The sequence below is a fragment of the Orcinus orca genome, chromosome 15, assembly GCF_937001465.1.
Source record: "Orcinus orca chromosome 15, mOrcOrc1.1, whole genome shotgun sequence".
NCBI classification, from domain to species: domain Eukaryota; kingdom Metazoa; phylum Chordata; class Mammalia; order Artiodactyla; family Delphinidae; genus Orcinus; species Orcinus orca.
In genome coordinates, this window is record NC_064573.1 from 13299895 (window position 1) to 13323632 (window position 23738).

The 23738-nt window shown below is 34.5% G+C and overlaps 1 protein-coding gene across 5 annotated transcripts in view; it reads left to right on the top strand.

The window, feature by feature from the left end:
* The window catches only part of PIGN (phosphatidylinositol glycan anchor biosynthesis class N), a 112937-nt gene that overhangs the window by 6847 nt on the left and 82352 nt on the right, over positions 1 to 23738 (top strand). For 3 of the 5 annotated variants that reach the window (XM_033424984.2, XM_033424985.2, XM_004268063.4), the window contains 11 exons: positions 3116 to 3364; positions 5411 to 5532; positions 6145 to 6243; positions 7919 to 8025; positions 12489 to 12613; positions 13728 to 13858; positions 14761 to 14877; positions 17284 to 17324; positions 20210 to 20269; positions 21511 to 21603; positions 22657 to 22712. In XM_033424984.2, the coding sequence (XP_033280875.1) occupies positions 3144 to 3364; positions 5411 to 5532; positions 6145 to 6243; positions 7919 to 8025; positions 12489 to 12613; positions 13728 to 13858; positions 14761 to 14877; positions 17284 to 17324; positions 20210 to 20269; positions 21511 to 21603; positions 22657 to 22712 (1172 nt within the window). In that variant the 5' untranslated portion in view covers positions 3116 to 3143. The remainder of the gene's footprint in view (positions 1 to 3115; positions 3365 to 5410; positions 5533 to 6144; positions 6244 to 7918; positions 8026 to 12488; positions 12614 to 13727; positions 13859 to 14760; positions 14878 to 17283; positions 17325 to 20209; positions 20270 to 21510; positions 21604 to 22656; positions 22713 to 23738) is intronic. The other 2 variants (XM_033424986.2, XM_033424988.2) reach the window with 2 other exon arrangements.

Sequence of the window (23738 nt, forward strand, 5' to 3'; positions counted from 1 at the left end):
TATCACAGGGCTCCTTGTTAGCATTGAAAAGTGGGCTACTAGATATTGTATTTTTGCATACATCTTTTGATTGCCTAATATCCCATATATCTTCAAAGACTTTCCTTGCTTTGGCTGGGTTCTTTGCCCCGTTCTTTGTGGTCCTACTAAAACATGTGGTCATGCGTATTCAACACGGACATGTGGTCCATGTCTATTCACTTTTCAAATTCTGTTGCTGAGCATAATACTTGCAAAATAGTAGGTTTTGAATAAATGTTGTTGAAGTAGGATTCATTTTAGCCATAATTACTTTGCCATTCATTTTAATAAGTTCCTTAAAAAACATTGATTGAGCACCTACTTTCTCAGTAGGTAGGACATAACAGTGGTGAACAAGATATCAAGCCTTATGGGGCTTATATTCTAGCGGAAGAGAATCACTAAGTAAATTTCAACAATAAATACAGAGTGTGTCATTGTTTAAATCAGGTAAAATGAGGAAAGGGTCTACTTTAGGGTGGTGTAGAAACCTTGAGGAGGCGACATTTGAGAAGATGGTGTGAAAAATAAGAAGGAGCCCGCCATGGGAAGAGCCAGCTGAAGAGCCCAGAGATAGTTCACTTGGAACTGAGCTGTTTCCCTGGATGCAAGACTTCCAGTGCCCAAAGCCGGGGGGCGGTGTGTCCCAGGCACAGCAGGGTGGTCCAGCTGCTCCACTGGGCTGTAGGCTCCAGCTCTTCTTGCTTTCACAAGGATTTTTAACTCCTGCAGTTACTCCACCTTTCTGTTGCAGCATTAATTTCTTTCTACATTTGAAATCATTCCTCAGCACACAGATCTAGTGTCTCCTAGCTGAGGAAAACCCTCTATTGGCCATACATCAATTTTCATTTAAGAAAATAACTTTTCTTGAGACTTATCATTCTCCCAAAGAGCTGTACTCATCCCACTGTCTTTCCCTCCCTGACCTCCCATTTACTTTCGAGCAAGCACGTTCATGGGGCTTACCTCTCACTACTCTGTTGAAATTCCTCAGTAAGGTTAACAAGGACTTCAGTTTGCTGCCCTGCTCTTACTCCAGTCTTTAAGTGTATCTGATAAAGTTGATCACACCCTCCTCTCTTGAAACACTGATATTAATAATAATTTCCATGTTTGAAATCTTGTCCTTTAGAATATTCTGCTTAATGTCTCCTTTTTAATTCATCAAATTTAGTTTGTTGTACTGTGTGTATTTGAAGGAGGGCTTGTGAGATAAGCAAGAGAAATATATATTGCAAGAGTTTAATTAATTTATCATCAGGAGAATCAGTATTCAGCTGAAACAATTATTTCCATATATAGCATATCAAAGGCCTTAAAGATGTTCATAGCCTTTGATTGAGTGACTGTACTTATAGGCAGTATCTTAAGCACATAATGTGAAATGTCTGAAAAATTAACATAAAAATTATATATAAATTTAGATTAATCACATCGATACTTTTAATAGTAAAAATCTGCTTAACAATATGGGGGTGATCAGGAAAATTAAAATGCACCCATAGAATAGAGTTATGGTAATGGTAAATGATGTGTAGGAAAAGGTGGGTTTTTTTTTTTTTTAAATAACAGAAATGTTAATGTATAATAAAGGAAAAAATCTATATAAAATTGTGAACCTCCATAAAAATGTAGGTAGGATAAAAATTGTAAGAAACTGTGAACAGATTTTTCTTTAGGTAGTAGAACTGTAGGTAATTTTTCTATATTTCCAAACTTACCACAGTGATTTTATTTTTATAATCAGATTGCTATTATTAAGATGGGAGTTGCTATGTGGTCAAAGCTCATAAGGAAAATACATATTTATTCTGAGAGTGTTGCCTTAGATTGCAGAATAGCATCTACTCAGTAAGGGACTTTCATAATTTGTGGAGTATCTTTGATATTTAGTTGACTCTTGATTCTCCCAAGAAAAAAGTGGCCCATAATTTGACCATTTTCTCTATTTTATTTTATTATTTTATTATATACTTGACTTTGATAAGGTTTTTTCCCCAATGTTTCTGTTTTTTTGCAGGATATTTTGCCACCCTTTCCTTTCATAATGTATAAGATGTATCTGTAATTAATTAACTCATGTTTAGTGTTTTTCAGCCAAGCGTCACTATGTGTAACTAATGCAGTTACATTACAAGGACAAGTTAGAGTACTTTGCTGTTATTTATAATCTGGGTAGAGATTCATCAACAAAAGCAAATTGTAGACTGGCTTGAAAAGCACTCCCCTGGACTCCCATTGATTTAGGCAGTTAATGGTATACTTTAAATGTGTTATTTAAATGTTACACATTGCTTAGTTTTCCTTCCCTAAGTATTTGTAAGCTCATCAGATTTGTGACTGTGTCACTTTGGTGGTCTCTGTAGTTCCCCAGCATACAATTATGCGCTTAATACGTGCACAGAACATTTTTACTGAATGAATGAATGTAACCCTCTGCTTTTTTGTATTGGTTCAGGGAACTAAAATAAAGTGTTCCCTTAATGAGTGTAAATCTTCTGAAGCAAAGATGAAATTTAACTACTTTTTCCTTCCCCTACTAAATGGACAAAATGCATGTTGTCTGCTCAACTTGGTGATAGTCAAGAGAAGCTAAAACTGTCCTGAGCTGATAATCGAAAGTCAAAAAAAAAAAAAAAAAAGAAGCACAAATAGTTAAATAATGTTAAATTCTGAGAATATCAATGGTTGTCACATGGATAACCAAGACCACCATGAGTTATATTTTCTATCTTATACAGGATTTGACTTGACTGAACCCTAACTCATTTTAGGACTCATTTAATTCTTTCTTTGTTTTCTGATCCTATGTTAGTTTTTATGACCTTAGTATGCATTTAAGTTTATTATAAATAGTTTATTGGTGCTAATTACTTATGATACTTGAACTTTTTGCTTGAGTGTACTTTATCATATTTTATTTCTGTATTATCTCATTATTAAATAATGCTTGTTACCATCATAAATAAAGGTGAAGCTGTGTTATGTAATATTTTAAAATATACAATCTATATGTAGTCATCAAAATAAGTGCAAATATATATAATTGCACTAAGGCTTACCCAAATTTAATTTTGTTCCCTCTTTTCAGTTTTTCTTGAAGATTAGTTACACAGGATATGCTGCTGTACACTATTTTGGGATTGCTTATACATTTGGTGTTCTTCGCCTCTATCTTTGACATTTATTTTACATCTCCTTTGGTTCATGGAATGACTCCTCAGTTTACACCATTGCCTCCCCCAGCGAAAAGATTAGTGCTGTTTGTTGCTGATGGCCTGCGAGCAGATAAACTTTATGAATTAGATGAAAATGGAAATACTAGGGCACCATTTATTAGGTAAGCATGTCAACTGGTACAAAGACATCTCTGGAAAATGTCATGCTAATACTGTTTATCTCACGTTGGGTAGAGGAGTGATGTTGAGAAGGAGAATAGGGCACATATACATTGGGCTTTGCCATAGAGATTAGCAAGTTTATTTCCTTCTAGGAGTTATTTCTCTTATTGTGGAAGTTGATATCAGGTGAATCGAAATGAATGACCTTAGCTGCTTGGCCTAACTTGTCCTAATTTCTGAAACCTGGCTTACAACTCACTATATTGTCCTTTTCTTATTAATGACAAGCATAATTATTAGTGAATTGCCAAATACAAAGGTGTTTAACTAGAAAATATAGACTTCAACTCAAAATACATCTTCTATAAAATATATAAAGCCCTTCCAAGTCTATATCACTACATAATGTAATTTTTGGATTCTATTAAGTGGCTTTGAAAAGAAATGTTTAATTTTGGGGGCTTAGGGGACTCCTGCAATCAACTGTTCTTTTTCTGATTCTATGGCAAGCCCCTCAAAAGCCCTTCCTAATGCTGTTGTAGAGAGATTAAAACTCAAATTCAAGTGGAAATTTATCTAAAATCGTCTGTCTTTCTCCTGCCCCTGTCATGATTTCTTTCTATCTCTTTACCCTATTTCAATTTTCCTTATAGTACTACTTAGCATGTGCAACTTCCACTAAGGCTGGGACTTTGTTTTATATACCACTTTATCTCTAGTTCCTAGAACATACAGGCAATTAATAAATATTTGTTGACTGCTAGAAGAATGAATGAACCTGAATTCTATGTTGAATTTCCAGGAATAAATTTATGGTGCCTCAAAGAAATGCATAATATACTAAAGTATGCAAATAATTGAGCAATTCAGGGCAATAGGAAAATATGAGTAGGAAAATAAGATCAAGCCTGGGTTAAGTTCAGTACACAAAAATGTGTAACATAAATTTCTATGAATAGTTTAAAAATTGGGGTGATATATTTGGTTGAATTTCTTAGTTGTTGAAGAAAGGAGAGAAATATAGTTCATTGCAAAATTAATAAGATATAAAATATACTGGTTGTTAAGGCAAAGGCAAGGCTTTCTGGTACCACTTGCTTCTCCTTGGGGTGTTACATAGAGGGCAAAGGGCTCACAGTTGATGTTCCTTGTGTTGTATGCCATTCTAGCTTCTCCTAAACCTTTTTTTTGAAAGGTTTTACTTGTTCCTCACTGTTTTTTAAAAAATATGATCTGATCAAAATGTTTTCAACGGAAGTATCCACGTTTCTTTATACCTTCCTCTCTCTGAGTTCAGTTTCCATTACATAACTGAAGAAGTTAAAAAATATTTCTCCCTCAGCAGGTGGTTCAATGGTTTTTTAAGCCTTTTACTTTTTATGTATATATTTGACTAAAGTTGGTTTTATTATGAGATGTCAATATTAAAAGTATCTAAACCAGCACTTTTAGATACTTTTCTACAGAACATTTTGAAAGTTGAAAGTTTATCTTGAAAGTTGTTACCAATGAATTAGTGTTTTATAACTTGTTGCTCTGCTGGCCTTTTACCTGCAACAGCATTACTGATAGTTTTGCATTTTCCCTCAAATTCTGCAAATCACTGTTAGACAACTTAAAGAATGTTGATACATTTTAGCAAAAGAAATTTTGGCCTGTTTTAATCTCAAATTTAGGTAGATAATTTAACCACCATCACACCTAATAAAATTTAACATTGACAAAATAATATTGTGTATATCAGTGATTTCTTATGTAACATACCATTTCAATACTTTGTGGCTTTAAACAATAATGGTGTATTTTGTCTTGTGATCCTGTACAGTGGTTGAGTGGTTCTTTGTCTCACCTGGGCTTTCTTGTGCTACTGAATCCTGCTGGTGGGAGGGATAGGACTGGGCTCAAGTGGGATCAGAAAGATTCCTTCTTAAATTTTGACTCACTCTTTTGACTGGATTCCTTCAGTAATAATCTTATTTTTCTAAAGCCTTAACAGAGCATTTGATCATAGTCTGTGTTAACTATTCATCTGTAACATCTTTTAGGAATATCATAATGCATGAAGGCAGCTGGGGGATATCTCACACACATGTGCCAACTGAATCTCGGCCAGGCCATGTAGCCCTGATAGCAGGGTTTTATGAAGACGTCAGTGCAGTTGCCAAAGGTATTGTCTATTTAGATGATTTTATCACATGAAAAATTTATTGCAAAAATATTGCTTCTTTAACACTGAATCATGACACAAAGTGAAGTATGTTTTGAGATACTTTTTTTTTGGCCATGCTGCGTGGCATGTGGGATCTTAGTTCCCTGACCAGGGACCGAACCGATGTCCCCTGCAGTGGAAGCATGGAGTCTTAACCACTGGACCACCAGGGAAGTCCCTGTTTTGAGATACTTTTGACAAGTATTTTAGCATGCCTAACTCACATAAACACAAACTGGGATTGACTCAAGAATTAAGCTTTAGCTTTTTATCATCCTGTGCTATTGATAGAATATGATTGGATGGATTCATGGATTTCCTAGATCTTAACACTCGAAAGGTCAAAAGTGATTCTATATTTTAGTAAGAAGTAAATTATCTATTGTAAGCTTTTTAAAAAAAATTGTAATATAATACATGTAACAAAATCCGTTATTAGTTTTGCATTTGTTCTGCAATTAATCCTCATTGTCATTATTTGAAAAATACTTCTTTAGGGGATATACTGATATTTCATCATGTATATATTACTTTTGTCATTGTTTGCTTTTTTTTCTCAATTACCTGAAGGATGGAAGGAAAATCCTGTAGAATTTGATTCTCTTATTAATGAAACCAGGCACACATGGTGCTGGGGGAGCCCAGACATCTTGGCTATGTTTGCCAAAGGTAAAAGTCATTGATTATATTTCCTCAGCTACTAAATAGGCAATAAATCAATATGGTAATTTAAAATATATACTATATTTTATTGATTTTGAAATACATGGTTTTACATGTTTAACATCTCTGAAATCAGGGTGTATATTACAATAGATAGACATGTCAGTTTGATTTTTTTCCTTCTTAGTTGTACTTGAAATGTTGAATTATACAGTTTTTAATACCTTGGATTCGATGAAATGGTATATGTGTGACTCTTAACATCTAACAGCTTTTTAATCTTGGGCAAGTTAGATAACTTCTTTGAAGTTCAGTTTTCTTTTCTGTAAAATGTGATGATGATAATTTCTATCTTCTAGGTTTGTTTTGGGGATTAAATAAGATAATTCATGTGAAACATTTAGCAAAATGCTTATTATGACGATGATAACTCCTCATGATGATGATGATGTAGATGTCTGGTTCATTTTACTTTGATAGATTATTACTAAGAAGTTAGTAGATAGTCACATAAAGATTTAAATGTTAATATTTATAACTTCTATTTGCATATATTCAGGGTCATGCCATTTGGATTTGTTGTATGTGTTGTATTTCTGCATGAATCTGCAAGTATTCGAACATCTCTTGATTAGAGAATTCATTTACATTATTTTCTAAAATCAGTTGGATTCCATTTGAACTTTATGTCATTAAATGCTTTTTAGTGAGAGCATTATGATCATTTCACCTAATGAAAAGGTTTACACTTAGTCAAGAATATAATATAATAATTGTAATTACTAAAGATTATTATATGTCTCAAAAGCAAAACAGATATTCAGAATTTTCTGTATGATAGTCACAGAACATTATTATGTAGCGCAGGTCAAAAAACTCATACTGCTTGCCATTTATATACTCCCTTCTTTGGAAAGCAGTTAAGCTTTTTGGGGGACTGGTGGTAGTGAGAATGGATTAAGTTGCTATGGCTACCAAATTTACCTCCCTCCTTCTGACTACAGTTGATAGGACAGGACGCCTGAATTGGAGATAATCGAATAAGAATGTTCCATTTCTTATGGCAACCCACAGACCAACTCAGATCTTTACTTAGAATGTGGGAAGTAGAATGGCTGAACAGTAGAGTAGTATCATTAGAGCTAAGCTGATATTATAAGAGATTTGTCATTATTTTGTTATATCTCTTACTTATGAGCTGTAAGAGCCTAACTCAGAAATTCACTAAGTTGATTAGATTCTTAATAAAATCCTACAAATATGTAAGATTAATATATTTGTTGACCCTTTCAAACTATTTGGCAATAAGCAATATTTATTCCCTTATACTGAGAAAAATGCACATATTTTATGAATAAAAGAATTGAAATATTTGAATTTTCTTCTTGGTTAGGGAATTTTGTAAAACAAATGATTTCATCTGTTTTAGATTGTACCATCCTTAGATGCACAAATTCTTTGAATAGTTTAATCCTTACAGGGAGACAAACTTTGGTGTTTACTTTTGTGCTGTCGTGTTTCATTAGCACTGTGACTTTGGCAAGTTAATTAACTCATTTGTAGTGTATCTGTAAAATTGGAATATATTACTGTGAGAACTAAAACAACAGCATATGTTATAGTATAAACTATGGTCCATGGCAGATCATTAAAAATTTTTTTCTCCAAATTTCCTTTTCAGGTGCTAGTGGAAACCATGTTTTTGCACATAATTATGATGCTTACAGCGAGGATTTTGGTGCCCAGGATGCAACAAAACTGGATACCTGGGTTTTTGATAATGTGAAGGTACGTGCTATTGAGTGGCTAATCTACAGCACACGTATTTGTACCTAATGTACTAGAAACTGACTTGTTAGTAAATGCATCTTAGTTTTTTTTACTTGTATGAACTTGAAAGTTCTTTATTGTAGCATACTACTTTAAAAAGACTGGATTTTAGGAAATTACACATTCTACAATAACCAATTAATAGAAGTTTAAAAAAAATAATTTAAAAAAGTTAACTCTGGGCTTCCCTGGTGGCGCAGTGGTTGAGAATCCGCCTGCCAATGCAGGGGACACGGGTTCAATCCCTGGTCTGGGAGGATCCCACATGCTGCGGAGCAGCTAGGCCCGTGTGCCACAACTACTGAGCCTGTGCTCTGGAGCTTGCGAGCCACAACTGCTGAGCCTGCATGCCACAACTACTGAAGCCCACGCACCTAGAGCCCGTGCTCTGCAATGAGAGAGGCCACTGCAATGGGAAGCCCGTGCACCGCAACGAAGAGTGGCTCCCACAACTGGAGGAAGCCCGTGCACAGCAACAAAGACCCAATGCAGTCAAAAATAAATAAATTAAATAAATAGATTTATTAAAAAAAAAGTTAACTCTTAAATTCCGTGTTTCAGACAGTAAAATGAGCCCTTGGTTGGATTTAGGAAACCTGCATTTCTTTCCTAGTTTGCTGAATCATCCTAGGTAAACCTTCTTGATCTTTCTTTGACCACAGAGCCAGTCTCTCACAAGCAGTGGGACCATGTGATTTGTTTGAAAGTCTTCTGAAAAATGCTGTTCAAATCTAATGCATTTATTGTAACATAAAGTAGATGTTTAAAAAAAATTGTACTTTAAAGAAAAATTAGATAAGCAAAAACAAATTCACAAGTTAATCATAATGAAATATTTGAATTTCGTTAAGATATCGAGTTTTTTGGACTATTTGTTAGTGACAGTCATCAGCTTCACCAGGAATCCAATAGAATTTATATTTTCAAAAACTGTGTAAAAATCTCAGCTGTGGATATTGGCTCACTCCTTTCTGTCAATCTATTCTTTCTCATCTCCAAATTATAACTCATAATTCATCTGTTATAAGAAGCATTCATTGATTGACCCTTAATGATTCTTCCTTTTACCAGTAGTGTCTTTGGACTGACATTGCAGACTTCTCCATAATGTAGTCATTTTTATTGTTTGTTTGTAAACAGTCAGTATGTGTCTGCATTTTTCTTTGTATTTACTTATCAGGAATTAAGTGCTCAATGTGTTCTTTGATAAACCCTATTTCTTTTATCAGAATATTTTTCCTTGAAGCTTTCTTTTTTCATTTCACATATGCTTTTGTCAAAAGGGAAGACCTTCAAGTTAAATAAAATCTCTTCAAAAAAATAATTAGCAATTTATTTTGCTATCACTTCTTAATATAGTTGACTTATATTAGTATCTGCTTAAAGGCCTTTGGCTTCTAATTTCATAAACATGCCAAAAATGTTCCAAAATCATGGATTTGATTCCTTGTGGATAGGCAGATATTGCTAATGACTGGCCTGGTTTTATGCCTTTTTTACTTTACTTCAACACTGCTAGTTGGTGATATGATAGTGACCAGAAAAAAAATTTGCCTACAACTTCATAAGATATGATAGAGACATGTACATTAATCAATAACAAAAATATGAAATCATCAACAATGATTAGTAGTGTGAAGGAAAAATGCAGGGACTAAGAATATATCTTTAGAAAATTCTGATCTAAACTAAACAGTTAGAGGAAGACTTTCCTGAGAGTTTTGAGATAGCCTCTGGAGAAGTATACGAGACAAAGAAATGGATGGATCTGGATTGCATATAGAGAAGAGTATTTCAGGCCAACAGCATTATGTAAACTTGGGCCCTGAAAGGAGAGCCAGCATAATGGATTTGGGAAACTGAGAAAAGGGGAGGTTAGCATGGCAGGAACACTTACTAGAGCACAGTCTGAGATCAGGCTAGAGAGGGAGTCAGGGGTCCAACCTGGACTTTGTGCCCTGGCCAGAGACTCATGCTTAATTCTAGTCAAACGGTTTACAAATATATGCCAATTTCTACTCACTTTTTAAAAAACTGTGGTAAAATATCCATAGCTATCTCCTCTATTAGGTCTTCCATGACTTCCCTTTGCTTTACCCCACTTCCAGTTTGACTTAGAGAACCCTCTTCTATATTCCCTTAATACCTCTGTCTTAGTACCTTATTATGCTATGCTGTAATTTTTGATACATTGGCAACAATTTCAATCCTATGGGAAAAGAATCTAAAAAAGAATGGAAAAAAAAAAAAGATGTGTGAGAACTAACTGTTCCAATACATCCCAGAGGATTAAAAGGAACTCTGCTTTTATTTAAGCTTACAACTGCCTATATTATAAGCCATTGGATCTAACAAGCATTTCTATACTGTTTATGCAAAAAGGAGGGGATTTAAAAACAAAACAAAACAAACAAAAAAACCCAAACAATTTCAATGCTATATACATCTTATGGCAGAGATACTGTCTTTTTCACATTGTTAAATCTAAATTCCTATCATGTATTCTGGTACATAGATACATGATTAATTTAGATTAAATTCAACTCTGTAATAGAAAAAAAAATATTGCTTAGAAGTTCTATCTCAATAAGAGATAATGCCAGAAGTATGCAGCCCAAGATTGATGCAGTCCAAGATTGTCATAGTGGTTCCACAATGTCATTAAGACCCAGTCTCCTAAGTTTCTCTTCTATCCTCAGAGCATGGTTTTAGCTTCAGAGTTGTCTAACGACCCAAGAGATGCTGGAGTTCCAGCCATTATTTTAAATGTTTTAGGCCAACAGTACGAGGAATCGAAAAGGACCTTCTGTCCTACTAAATTAAATTTATTTCAAAAAACCTTAGGTCCACATAGTCCTTTGACCAAAATGTTTGACTTATATCTCATTGGCCATAACCAAAAAGGCACATGTAGCTGTGAGAGAGAATAGGAAATATGTAGGTTTTAAGTTTGGAGCACTGACATGTCCCATAAAATCAGAGGTTTTACTTGGAGAGAAAGGGAGACTGCATGCTGGGGTAGTCATCTAGCAGTCTCCCATGAGGTATAATAAATATTTGTTAAGTACAAAAATGAATGAGTGTCTTTGAGCTAAGAAAAGTGGGATTGGTGGGCATAATTATACTAAATATTGGGGGGAAAGAAGCTAGGAGTGTATTCTATCTCTTAGGTACAAAAGACCAACTTTTTAAAAGGCAGTGGGAATCTAATAGGCTGAGCTCTGTAAGATTAGTGTTTGATGGCTTCCCAGATCTTGTGTCCACATATGAATGAATAGCACTTTTTACAAAGCTGAATATTATCAGTCATGAAACAAATTGTAAATTTGACTCAAGTTCAATTGCTAAGTTTTTTTGTTTCTTGTCAGCTTTCAATTATATCTTCAGAATGTAATTCCGTTCTCTTGAAAAACTTGCCATTTCCATCTAGATTTAAAATTTCTTAGGGGCTAATTAGAATGTATTTGAAAGGGGCTAGGTAGAATATACATTTCATACATATATGAAAGTTAGGGTGCCATTTTATGTTTTTAAGGAGGATTGGTAGCATTATGTTTATGTTTTTAAAAAAAATTATTTCTATTCTTGACTAGATGGTTTCTCTAATGGTACCATTTATATTTTTAATGTTTGTAATAATGAAGAATTATCTGAAAAAATATTTCAGACTTTTGTTGGAAAGTTAAATACCTCTTATTCTTAAAATTAACATCTTCTATAGTTCATTTATGTGAACAATAATTATATATCTTGGCAGTCTGTTGACTTATTTAAAATAATTTAAAGATACTCTCCATAGGTACTTGCTTACATGTTCATGTGTATGTAAGCACAGGATGAATCCTTTTCTTAGAGGGCTTTATGAATCCAGTTTATCTTTATGAAATGAATCATTTTTGAACCGTATTTCCTTTCATTAAGTGGACATTTTTCTATCATACAATGTGAAGAACAGATTCTAGTCTTGGGACAAAGGAAATAGGAGGCTATTTGCAATGTTGCAAATGAGAGACTATAGTTGAACTAGGGTGGTAACATAGGACAACAGAAGTATGAAAACATTTTAAACTCATAAAGCGTTCCTAAACCGTTGCCACTAGTACCGTTTTACTTTTGACTCTTGTCAAAATAGTTCTTCAGTCTGCTATGTTTTATTCAATGTTATGAGAACTTCATGAAAACGAGATCCCCGTTCTATAAACTTTTTTCAGCCTAATTATAACAGAGAAAATAGCTCACTCGTTATTTGAACATAGATGTCTGAACTGACAAGTACTTTGTGTTGGTAGGTCCTGAGACAAATTTAAACAAAATAGGATAATTTAATTTTATAGTTATGTATAAATTTAATTAAATGTTTTCATTGGAATTACTTTTTAAATAAATGAACTAAATTTTTTTAACTGATTTGTTACATATAGGAATTCTTTCATGCTGCCAGAAACAACCAATCTTTGTTTTCTAAACTAAATGAAGACAAAATAGTTTTTTTCTTACATTTATTAGGAATAGATACAAATGGACATGCTCACCGACCATCATCAAGGTAATTTTAATGCTGTGTTTAATTTCATGGTTTTGAGGGAAACGCCTGTTTGAACTTTTAAAATATTATTATAATGTTTTCTTTGTAATGATCACAACAGAACTTATATTTTAAATAACTCTAAAGTAGAATAAGTTCTCATTTATATGAGATGTAGTATGATATAGTGGCTAAAGTCACATGTGCTGTGACCACACTGCACATTAATATAAGTAAAATATATCCTGTATGTGTATTCCATATTCTTCATTTATCAGGTCAGAGAGAAAAAACTCATATTTTAGAAGTATTTTAGTAAATTTTGAAATAAAAAGCATTTTTATGGTGTTAATATTTATATCACAAAAAGACGTAATTAGCTGTTCCTTATGTTCCATTTAATCAGTGCTGTATCTAGCAGATAATAGTATAAAGTTTTGTATGTGATGTTTCAGTAGTACTCCTTATATAAAACAGCAACTATTTTTCTCACTTCTGAAGACCGTAAGAAAGGAAGAATTCATGTTATACTTTTATTCTTCATTTTGAATTTGATTTAGATTAGTCTAACTAACTGCAAAGCCTATTGGCTAGCTGCCAGTAATGAATACCTCATGCTTCCCTTCTTTAACACAATGCATTGTCTTAAGTGATAGAACTTATACCAAACCATCCTTGTTCAACTGTATGGAAAGCTTAAATATAGTTTGTTCAAAATATATTATAGTGGTTTATATCACACTCTAAGGGATGGAAATATTGTATAGTTGAAACAGTGATGCTTACCTGTTACTAATGTGGAAAGAGCAATATAGTTTACATTATGAGAGGCATGAACTTAAAAGTCATCATTGTTGCAATTGAGACTTAAAAAGCATTCCTTAAAATCTATTTGCTAATCAATATCTTTTTAAAAATCATTTTTGAAAATGATTCCAGATTTTTTTACTTCTTTAAGAGGAGAAGAAAATTACTTTTAACAATCTAAAGAGCTCTGATTTAAAAAAATATTGAAGATGAGATCTAAAAGTACTTCAAGTTATTGATTTTATAAGTTCATGTTGAATAAATTTGATTTTTCCAAATTAATGTAATTAATATAATTTAATTTTCTCTTCTCTTTCTTTTTAAACAGGGAATACTTGAACAATATTAAAATAGTTGATGAGGGATTGAAAGAAATTGTGTCTACTCTTAAAGATTTTTACGGAAATGATGGGAAAACAGCATTTATCTTTACTGCTGACCATGGAATGACAGACTGGGGTTAGTCTGTTTCTAAGTGATATATACTTTACGATTAAAGCAGTGGTAAATGTAGCTTACAAATATCTTGTAATGTTGAAGAAGATTAGATATCTTAGTATATGCAAACTGTCTAGCACATAATAGCATGCATAAAATGTTAGTGTATAAAAGACTGATCTTATATAATCTTTCTTCTAACTATGAAGGGAATATACTCTCATTTAACATGAGAAATTAGAGAAAAGTGTGGTGAAGAAAACAAAACATACTGATTATTTATCCACCTAGAATTAACTGTATGTGATGGCAGAGGGGGTGAGTTTAAGGTGGTATTACTGAGGGTACTACTAGATGAGCCTATCCCCCCTGTGAGATTCCCAAGGCAAACACAGTGTGTGCACAGAGAAGAAAATAAGGCAAAGCTGAGGTTTGGGTCACCAAATCACAATGTAGAATTCTTGTGAGCCAGTTCCACTTTATAAAGGGCTTTTGGCTATACCAGCCAGAGTGGCCTGGAAGAAAAGCATATAGAGACTTTGCTATCCTCTTCAGAGCAGACCTGGCCTCAAACTTGGGTAGTTACTCCCCAAAGGAGCTTTCCCTGTTCTTTCTTCCTTTGGTGCTACTCTGGTGGCATCTCCTCCAAGTCTTATTGTTATTATTCTTATTCTTCTTTCAACCAGTCACTCAACGGATGTTCTGCTTTTTGTTTTTGCCTGTTTGTTGTTGATGCTCTGACTTTCTTTGGGAATATTTAAAAACTAATTGTTAAATAGAGATGCAAACATTTGGGAGTATGGTGGCTAGAATTAGCTATATAGAGATCAACTCTTTAAAACTAAGTATTAAAAAATATTTAGGTATAAGTTAATTCTTATATATTGATACTTGTCTTATTACTCTTTGTGTCTTATTTGTAGGTTCCCATGGAGCTGGTCATCCTTTAGAGACTTGTACTCCTTTTGTCACTTGGGGAGCTGGAATCAAGTATCCTCAAAAAGTGTTAGCTCAGAAATTTGATGATACATATTTGCAAGGTATGAACATTTATCTTTATTGTTTTTATAAATGTGACATTTTAAAATAAAACCAAAGTTTAACTTAAAAAAATTACTTTTCAAGTTATAGCTTTCATTTTGATATTTGTGTCATTACTATTTCTATGTATTACTTTTGTATAGTTCATATTATTTGGTTTATAATATTCAGCTTGAAATATAATTGTTAGTTATTTGCCTTGTGAAAGTTCAAGTATAAGTTTTAATATTTTTTTTCACAAACCTTATTATTCCAGGACTTAGATTAAACCCTTGGCTTAGATCTTACCTGCAAAGACTATCAATTAGATAAATCACACATATGTCACAATTGATATTTCAAAACCGGACAGATTTTGCCCTGTCTCTAGTACTTTTGAAGGCTCTCTCTGTTGCCCAAGCCTCTGTTCCTTCTCAATCCATGGCGAAAAGGAATTCCTTTTTCTTGGAGCTCTGGTTATTTTGTAAGGTAAGGGTATTTTAGCGTTTCAAAGCTTTTACTAATTGGACAAAATAAATGCCTCTCAAATGCCTTTCTCTGGATTAGTTGTGTCAGACTCATTCAAAGCACTTGTTAAGAATACAGATTTAAAAAAAAAAGTTACAGGGCTTCCCTGGTGGTGCAGTGGTTGGGAGTCTGCCTGCCGATGCAGGGGACATGGGTTTGTGCCCCAGTCCGGGGGGATCCCACATGCCGCGGGGCAGCTGGGCCCGTGAGCCATGGCCACTGGGCCTGTGCGTCCGGAGCCTGTGCTCCGCAATGGGAGAGGCCACAGCAGTGGGAAACCTGCGTACCACAAAAAAAAAAAAAAGTTACAGATTTCCAGACCTTGTCTGTAGGTATTATGATTCCATGAGTCTGGGTAAGCCCTAGAAATGTTCCTTTTAAAACCTTCTCCAGGGATGTGGACTCCCAGCTGTATTAGGTATTTCTACCATAGAAGACTTTTTGGTTTGTATAATAAAATTTTCCTACACACTTTCTTTCTTTTTTTTTTGTTTATTTTTTATTGAGATGTAATTCTCATACCATCAAATTCATGTTTGGAAAGTGTATGATTAAATTTTTTTAGTATATTCACAAGATTATGCCATCGCCTCTACTATCTAATTACAAAACATTTCATTGCCACCACCCGCCCCAAATCCCTTCCCATTAGCAGTCACTCCTTACTTCTCTCTCCATTGTATGTCTATGCCATATTTCATTGTCATCTTATGGACATTTAGGTCGTTTCCACATTTGGACTGTTATGATAATGACTCAATGAACATTTGTGTAAAAGGTTTTGAGTGCATATGTGTTTTTATTTCTCTTGGGCAGGTACCTAGGAGTAGAATTAACGGGTCATGTGTTCCTCTACGTTTTATTTTTTGCAAACTGCCAAACTGTTTTTCAAAGTAGCTGCACCATTTTATATTCTTATGCTCTGTGTTAAATGGATTAGATTGAATCTAAATAGAAGCTAGGTTAAATAGTATGTTTGTATTGAGTACTTAGGAGACAGAACTTTCTTTTGGCAGTTGATTTCTCAGTGACTTAACGTTTTAGAATCATATGACTTCAAGAATCATTACTGAAAGAATGTATTTTCTCTTATATGGGTATTTGGTAACATAAGTTACAGAGAAAGGGAATGTACGTGTTTTTCCTCATCAGGTGATTAGTCTGAATTTTTAGTAGCTGACTGGTAGAATTAGGATCATATTTTTAAACTTTTTTAGCTTATTAAAGGAAATTTCATCATAAAAATGCCTTAGAACCCTTTGGGTAATATATCTTAAAGTCAAAAACAAAGTCTTAAAATCAAGACATGGCCTCATAATCATTTGTTTTGATTACTGTTTATTGAAATTTCTGAATTTATATGTAGAAAGATAGGGGAATGAGGCAGTTTTAATAGTAACTCACTATACTACTTTCACATTTGGGATTAGTGACGGTAGGAGCATCAGAGCTAAAAAATTTCAAATATTTTGCAAGCAACTCTCATTACAGAAAAAAGAAAAGCTTAGATTGACTAACAGGCTATTGGTTGCCTTAATAATTCCCTGGAACACGACTGTCATTAGTTGTAGTCATGCTGACAGTTGTTATCATTGTGCCTTTTACTACCATTTTTCCTTCCTTAGCCTTTGGATGTTTTGAAACAATTATCTCCAAATTATTTCCAAATTAATATACTATCACAGAAAATATCAAATATTTACTTTTCAGTTATTCTTTTAAAATTCTAGTTTAAAAAATTTATAGCTCTTCCTTCTTAAGCACGCTTTTTGTTCATACTTGGCTTAAAATGAACTTTACCAATACTTTTGTTTCCACTGACCACTTATAATAATAAAATGATTTATCTTTTAAAAAAATTCTTAACAGCAGCTCTGGTGTTTATTTGTATATTTCAGAATGGAAATTGGAGAACTGGAAGAGACAAGATGTCAATCAGGTATTCATTAAATTTAATCATGTTCAGATTTAATTTCGTCTATAAGAAGTTTAGACCAAAAAAGTCTGGAAAAAAAGTATAATAATGATAAAAGATTTTTCTAAAACATTTCAGTTACCAAGGGAAATCCTGTTAAATGAGAATATCTTAACCCCAAGTAATCTTCCTTTTGGCAAAATAAAAAAAGCAGCTGCAAATAAAAGTGAAAAGAGAAGATGCCCTCCCTCCAAATAACACTGGCTAATTAAAGAATTATTATGCAAATTAAAATTTGCATGCCTGTTACATTTCTGTGATTTCTTGTCATGGTTGCCTTGGTTAGTTGCTTTAAGCACAGATCTAATAAAACCCCATTATGGGTTTCTCTCCTGTTAGTGTGTCAGTTACCACTTCTTTTTTATTAACACCCATTTTATCTTTAATTCTACCCAGAGTTTTTACAAATGCAATGGAGAAAAAGTGACAAGAGTATATAGATTACTCAGCTAGAAACCTTACATTATAGGAAAATGCGTGGCCAACCTAATCAAGTTAGACCAGTAATATTATCTGTAAATATGAAGCACAGATTTTTCTTGTTGAAGATATGCTGTGTAGACAGCCATCTTTACTATTTGTGGAAAGCATGGCATCGTTGGTATGTGGCCTCCAAAATGGTGGGAGTACCTTACTTCTCCAGGTCACCTCACAAGCTGACATTCCTTACTGTGGTGGATAAACCAAGGTCTAGGGTCTCATTTTCAGGCTTACGGTTATAGAAGCCTGTTCTTTCTCAGCATATTAAGAATGGTCTCTTCGCTCAGGATGGATGCTTATTATCCAAGTAAGTGACAATGTATAGAATCAGATAGCAGTCTATTACTTTGCAATAAAAATCACTGTCAAAGGGATAGGAATAAGTTGAAGTCCATAAAACAAGAACGTGTTTTTTATATAGACTGGATCATAATCAAAAACTAAATATAGATTCAGCTATTGCTCTCTGAATACTGCTTCAGATCTACATTAGATGAGAATTCTTTATTCACTCCTTCTGCCAACACTGTTGTGTGTCTGCAGTATGTTTAAACATCGTGCAAACATTAACATTAACATTAAAATATTGAAACATTAACACATTAACATTAAACTTTGTATAAGGGATATAATGGTGAATAAAAGCTGACACACTCCCTACCCTAGGAAGCTTATAGTTTAGGAATAAGATAAATTTTACTTTTATTTGTATTTATCATACAAACAAATGTAAAATTATAGCTGTGATAAGTACAACAAAAGAGGCCTGTGAAGCCATCAGAGTATAAAGCAGATATATCTCATAGGCTGTGTGGTCAGCAAAGGCTTCCCCAGAAATTGAGACTTGGGCTGCGATTGAAGAATGAGTAGCAGTTGCCAGGCCAAGGCAGGAGGAAGGGAGCTTTTCAGGCAAAGGAGCAGCATGTGCCCAGAGCTCTGGTAGAGGGTACGTGGCATTTTAAAGGATCTTGAAGAAATGGGTGTACAGAGTAACAGGCCGTGCTTTGATGTGAGGCAGAATAAGGTAGACACTGGACCACACAGGGCCTCATGGGCCCTATGGAGTTAATCCTAAAGCTTGAGGAAGTCTGAAATGTTCAAAGCCTGGGGAGTGACATGATCTGATTTTCTGTGAAAGGATTCCTCTGGCTGCAGCATGGAGACTAGATCAGAGGAGGCCAACGGTGGATTCTGGGGGAAGGAGAGGAAGCGATTAGGCGGCCAATGGGGTTTTCAGTGTTCTATGAGATGGTAAAGAGAGTCTAGATGGTAAAAAGTAAGACTGAGAGCCTGGGACCAAACTCCAGTTTTAAATAGGGGCTAGAGAAGGTATCTGGAAAGAAGCCACAGTGAGATTGGAGGCACTCAGTGGAGGGATGTTAAGGCCCAGGAGGGGGTGGTCTGCACAGCACTGCCAAGAGGTCACGTAATTATAATCATCACAACAGCATTTGTAGCCACCGGTTAGTGCAGGACTATTATGCGCCAGGTACTTTATAAATTTAGTCTCATTTGATCCTGCCATAACTCTGTAAGGGAGAAACTTTTATTTCTTTTTTAACTGATAAGGAAACTGAAGCATTGGAGAGGTTAAATAACTTGCCCAAGGTCTCAGAGATCACAAGCAAGTGTTTGAAACTGAGCATTCTGACAGCCAAGTATTTTACTCCCTGAAAAATTGTATGGACTAATATAAAAGCAATCAATTAGTTGTAGAAAAATGGAGGTTATTAGCTCTTTAGGAAGAGCGGTCTACAGAATGATAAAGAGTCAAAACAAGTTAGAGTGGCCTGGGGAGTGATGGGGAGGTGAGGCCATGGAGACAGAAAGCATGAACAACTCTTCTGGGAAACTGGACTTGAAGGGAGCTCTCCAAAATGATATTTGAGGTCTTTTGTCCAAAGAGCCTCTTATCTGGTTTGTATCTTTTCTGGACTTCACTGGCTGGCAAACAAACCTCCTTCTGATACATACTGTCTTTAATTTATATATATATATTTATATTTCTTTAGTTAAAGTCTATTGTTGCTATTTATTTTCTAGTTAAAGCATCCTTCTCATAATACTCAAACACTGTTGCATAAAGTGGTCAAGTTTTTGGCATCTAGAATAAGTAACTTTTTATGTGTTTTACATTTGGGGCTCCTAGTGGTTTCTTGTCAAATTTAAGTTTTCATAAGTTCACATACCTCTAGCAAATGACATTTTTTAGAGATCAGTACCTACTATGTATTAAATAAATGTTTGAAGGTAATGGATTATAATGAATATCATGGTTATTTTTCAAACTACAGTGATATTAATTAGATTATTTACTTTCCTTGTTGATCTCTGTCAGCTTCTTAGATTTGAACTTCTTCTGTTTGTAGGCTGATGTTGCACCACTGATGGCTGCTCTTATTGGAGTTCCCTTCCCTCTTAATTCAGTGGTAAAGAATACAATTTTCTTATCAACTCTCAGAATTAAAAAAAGTTATTGTACAGTAAAATTAACTTTTTGTGTGTTTCTGAATTATCTTTGATTACATTTAAAACTTTTTTCCTTTATATTTCTTTCTAAAGATGTAACACCTCATAATTATGTATGAAATACAACATGGAGCACAAGCCTAATAGCTTTTCTTAAAAATTTTTTATTTTCTAAAATGTAAATAGATTTATATCTTTGTATTTTAGTTACATGATGAAAATATATGAGTAATTTTTTATTGTAAGAAGCAGAAACTGAATCCATTTAAAGGAAATTTATTAAAAAGATATTGCTGGTTTGCTAAATCAAAGGGGTCCTCAAAGGCCAGACTGGGAAATGAACAGGAACCAAGAGTGCTCCAGAGACTCAGGAGAAAGAAGCTCACCGTGGTCCCATGGCAGGGCCAGTCTGCAAGGTCACTGACACTGGGGGAGAGTAGCATTACACCTGGTGTACTCTCTGTTCCTTGACTCTCAAGTGTCAAATTCCAGTGCTTACCATTTGAGTGGTCTGGCCTCAGTTATTTGTCTACCCTTCAGTGAGGGAAGGCTGGGGGGGCCTCATTAGAGACCTACTATGCTCTACCTGATATCTCAACATAGAATGGTAATGCTGTTAAAAATGGGAACTGGATGCTGAAAAGCTAAAAAACAAACAAAATCCATTCCCATCAGCCATTCTTTCTAGCCCTTCAAATCAAACTTAAAAAACATAATGTCATCTACCTCAGAACTCTGATATGACCCCTATAGTCATAAGTGTGTGTGTATGTCTGTCACTGAAACCAACGTTTCACAAAACAATCCTTACCGTTACTATACATAGTAATATAGTCCTATTTTTCTTATTATTTCTTTTTTTTCTTTTTAAGTGAGCTGGCTGTGGCCCACCATAGTAATTTTGTGTGTGTGCAGAGCACCTTTAGTTCACTGCCTGCCACATAGTAATCTTTAAATAAATGTTAGGTTTTGTTGAACTTAATTCATCTCTTTTGCTTTATTTACTTTATTATATCTACTTTGTAAGAAAAAATAATAGAACATTTTTTAGTTATGGTTTTTAAAAAGATTTTTTGTTTAATTATTCCAAGAATTTGTCCATATGTCATCTCTATTGCTTCCTTTGTAAGTCTGTTTTGTTTTATAAGAATATTTTGAGCTTTGTTAGTACTAATATTAAATCAGTGTCTGTTATTTACAGGGAACCCTTCCTGTGGATATACTTAACAGCACTGATCTCTTCAAAGCAGAGAGCATGTTTACAAATGCAGTACAGATTCTTGAACAGTTCAAGGTAAAACAAGACCACACACAAAAATGGACGCTACTACAATTTTAAAATTGCATATATTAAGTGAAAATATTTGATTTTGCATTTCAAGAAATGATTTTCTATAATTTATTATCTTTAAATCTTGTGTGTTTAACTAATGTCCTAAAGTTTCACATATCTGAGGTGCAGGTTCCATGAATCAGTTTAAGGGTGTAGAATTACCTTTGAGGAGTGTTCCTAATTGTTAGAGTACCACATATGCTCATAAAGACTACAAACCAAGTCTTTATCAATGAAATTTGCCTTGTAGAAGTAGGATTAGAGATTGCAACATTTCTTGTCATTCCATGTATATTATTATATGCATTAAGAGCTTAAAGAGGTGACCATTTAACTGAAACTTTCTGTTATTCTTTTTTGTTTTTGGCTGCGTTGGGTCTCCATTGCTGTGTGCGGGCTTTCTCCAGTTGCGGCGAGCAGGGGCTTTAGTAGTTGCAGCACATGGGCTCAGTAGTTGTGGCATGCTGGCCCTAGAACACGCGGGCTTCAGTAGTTGCGGTGCGTGGGCTCAGCAGTTGCGGCGTGTGGGCTCTAGGGTACACGGGCTTCAGTAGTTGTGGCTCGCGGGCTCCGGAGCGCAGGCTCACTAGTTGTGGTGCACGAGCTTAGTTGCTCCGCAGCATGTGGGATCCTCCTGGACCAGGGGTCGAACCCGTGTCCCCTGTACTGGCAGGTAGACTCTCAACTACTGCGCCACCAGGGAAGTCCCTTTCTGTTATTCTTAATAACAGAATATGTTAATGCAGCTTGGCTTATTTTGTTTCCTAAGAATTAAAGAAGTATAGTTTAATTACATTACAATATGTTATTTTGCAGGCTTGATATGCTTAATTCTCAGCTTATTGTAATGGTACAATAATATTAACATTTTCTTTAGATATTTATGAAATAATATAGCAACACAAAATTCCATTTATTTCTGTCCCTGAAGAACTATTTCAATGGATGTTTATATTTCAAAATGAAATTAATTTTTTTTCTCATTTATAATATATTTTCATACTTGGTTCCCAGGTGAAAATGGCTCAGAAAAAAGAAGCTACTTTACCATTTTTGTTCACACCATTTAAGTAAGTCTCTTATATTTTTTTATTAACTTGTAGGAAATAATTTTTCACTGAGTTTGAAAGCTTGACAGGATAGATTAGGTACTTAGAAACATTGTCTTTTTTGGGTACGTTAGTGCAGTCTTCTAAATGAAAGCCTCTTCTCTTGTTTTATAAATAATGAACCAGATGCTATATACCTTTGAATGGCTGGTAGAGGAGATATAGGGGTGCAGAGAGATATAGGAAACATAAAGGAGATAAATTCAACAGGGCTTGACTGGGAAGGTGTGGGGCTCTTGGTTTGGTTGATTGGGAAGATGCTTGTGCCATTATGGCTTATAGAAAGAAAGAAGAGCTAGTATGAAAGGTAAGGATGAATTTACTGAGTTCAACTTACATTTGAAGATACCAGTTAATTAGTTAAAAATAAGGACTTGAATTTCAAGATAGAGATGAGAATTGGTTATTAAGATTTTGGAGCCAACAGCATAAAGATGGTGGTGGAAAGTGTTAAACATGTAGGAGGCTCTGGGGAGAATATAAAAAGTGACAAGAAAAGGCCAATGAGACAATTCTGGAAAACACTGACAACTACTTGGGAAAAGAGGAGAGTTGATTTTGGTGGGCAGCAGATTTTGTCCCACATCCAGAAAGACGTACTTTCCTTGAATTGAGAATGGGCAGATTTGAGTCATAAATGTGGCTCTGCACCACCGACTCGGGCGGGTTTTCTCAGCCTCCTTGGACTTCGTTTGCAGTTAGTAGGGATTCACATTTAATTAGGAAGGATTTTGTTCTTGACCAAAATAAATAAAAACTGTTTGAAATATGGGTGGTAAGGATCTGATTGAATGACTTCATTGGAGTTATTTTTACTTATATAGCACTAGTGTAGTATTCATAAACTAGAAACTATTGCCCTCTGAATCATGTAATCACATCATTCTCTATGGCAGCCTGCCTTTGTGTGTGTGTGTGTGTGTGTGTATGTGTGTGTGTGTGTATGTATAGGAGAGCAAAAACAAAGCAAAATTAAGATTTTGCAAG